This window comes from Nannospalax galili, unplaced genomic scaffold (assembly GCF_000622305.1).
Source record: "Nannospalax galili isolate Female #2095 unplaced genomic scaffold, S.galili_v1.0 scaffold3108, whole genome shotgun sequence".
NCBI classification, from domain to species: Eukaryota; Metazoa; Chordata; class Mammalia; order Rodentia; family Spalacidae; genus Nannospalax; species Nannospalax galili.
The window spans coordinates 34888-36426 of record NW_008357556.1 but is presented as its reverse complement, the minus strand read 5'-3'; the positions used below and the strand labels follow the sequence as shown (position 1 = coordinate 36426).

Sequence of the window (1539 nt, the reverse complement as noted above, 5' to 3'; positions counted from 1 at the left end):
CCACATCTAGTGTGATTTGAGGGGCTTCCTGCATAGGGATGCTGACTACCTGGATATATGTCTTCAAATTTTGTGAATATATTCAAATATATTAAAGCATTTCTCACTCAATCTACTATATCAAAATTCTTTCCTATATAAAACTATTCTGATTATGAATATCCAGGTATGATGTCACTATAATTTAGCCATTCTATTCACATTATTACTAATGATTGAAAATTAAATTAATTATTAAATATTGTATCCTGATAACAATAAGAAAGAATTTTTCATGAATTTTAAAATGTGCTAAAAAATTTTCACCCTGTGTGAATGATTTCTCATACTGCTTGTATTTCTGTTTATTTTCCAGTATGACATCTTTGATGAACTTTAAGGTTTGAGACCTAGGTAAAGGACTTTTCACATTCCTTACATTTGCAAGGTTTATCCCCAGTGTGGATTCTGTGGTGGCTTTCCATGGATGACAATCACTTAAAGGATTTTTCATACTCTTGGCATTTAGAGGGTTTTTCTCCAGAATGAGTTCTCTGATGTGATTTAAGATCTGAGCTTTTGGCAAATAATTTGTTAGCTTCCTTGCATTTGTAACTTTTCTCTCCAACATGGATTCTCTGAGGTTCCTTAATGTCTACAACCAACCTAAAGGACTTGCCGCTTTCTTGGTATTTGTAGAGTTTCTCTCCAGTATGAATTTTCTGATGTCTTATAAAAGTTGACACAAAGGTGAAGGATTTGTCACATTCATTACATTGGTAACGGTTCTCTCCAATATGTATTCTGTGATGCTCTTTAATATCTGACAAGCACTTAAAGGACTTGCCATACTCTGCATTTTTAAGGTTTCTTTTCAGTATGAATTCTTTTATGTGACTTAAGATTAGAAAACCAGACAAAGGATTTGTCACATTCCTTACATTTGTAGTGTTTCTTTCCAGTATGAATTCTCTGATGTGACAAAATATGAGCACGAGACAAAGGACCTTTTTATTTTTATTTTTTGGTCTTTTTGAGACAGGGTCTCCCCATAGCCCCAGCTGTCCTGGAACTCACTATGTAGACCAGGCTGGCCTTGAACTCACAGAGATCCTCCTTCCTCTGCCTCCCAAGTGCTAGGATTAAAGGCATGTGCCACTGTGCCTGGCAGGACTTTTTACATTACTCGCATTTGTAACATTTCCTTCCCAAATGGATTCTGTAATGCTGTTTAATACTTGACAACCACTTAAAGGACTTGCCACACTCTTTGCATTTGTAGGGTTTTTCGTATGAATTGTCTGATGTGGCATAAGATATGAGCAAGAGAGAAAGGATTTTCCACATTCCTTACATTTGTAGGGTTTCACTCCAGTATGAATTCTCTGATGTGACTCAAAATATGAGCATGAGACAAAGGATTTGTCCCATTCTGTCCCGACCCGCGAGACAGTCAACGTGGGTATCTGGAGGGATGAGAGGGGATGGAAAGGGACAAGAGATGCAAAGAATGGAGACAAGACAGGCTTTCTGATCAAGTCTCATTTAATGAACATCTAC

At 36.8% G+C, this 1539-nt stretch overlaps 1 protein-coding gene across 1 annotated transcript in view; it reads right to left on the bottom strand.

The window, feature by feature from the left end:
* Positions 1–473: 473 nt before the first annotated feature.
* The window catches only part of LOC103751700 (zinc finger protein 347-like), a 9978-nt gene continuing 8912 nt past the window's right edge, over positions 474–1539 (bottom strand). The window contains exons 4-5 of the mRNA XM_008855204.1: positions 1166–1445; positions 474–832 (exon numbers count right to left, since the gene is read on the bottom strand). Of these exons, the coding sequence (XP_008853426.1) occupies positions 474–832; positions 1166–1445 (639 nt within the window). The remainder of the gene's footprint in view (positions 833–1165; positions 1446–1539) is intronic.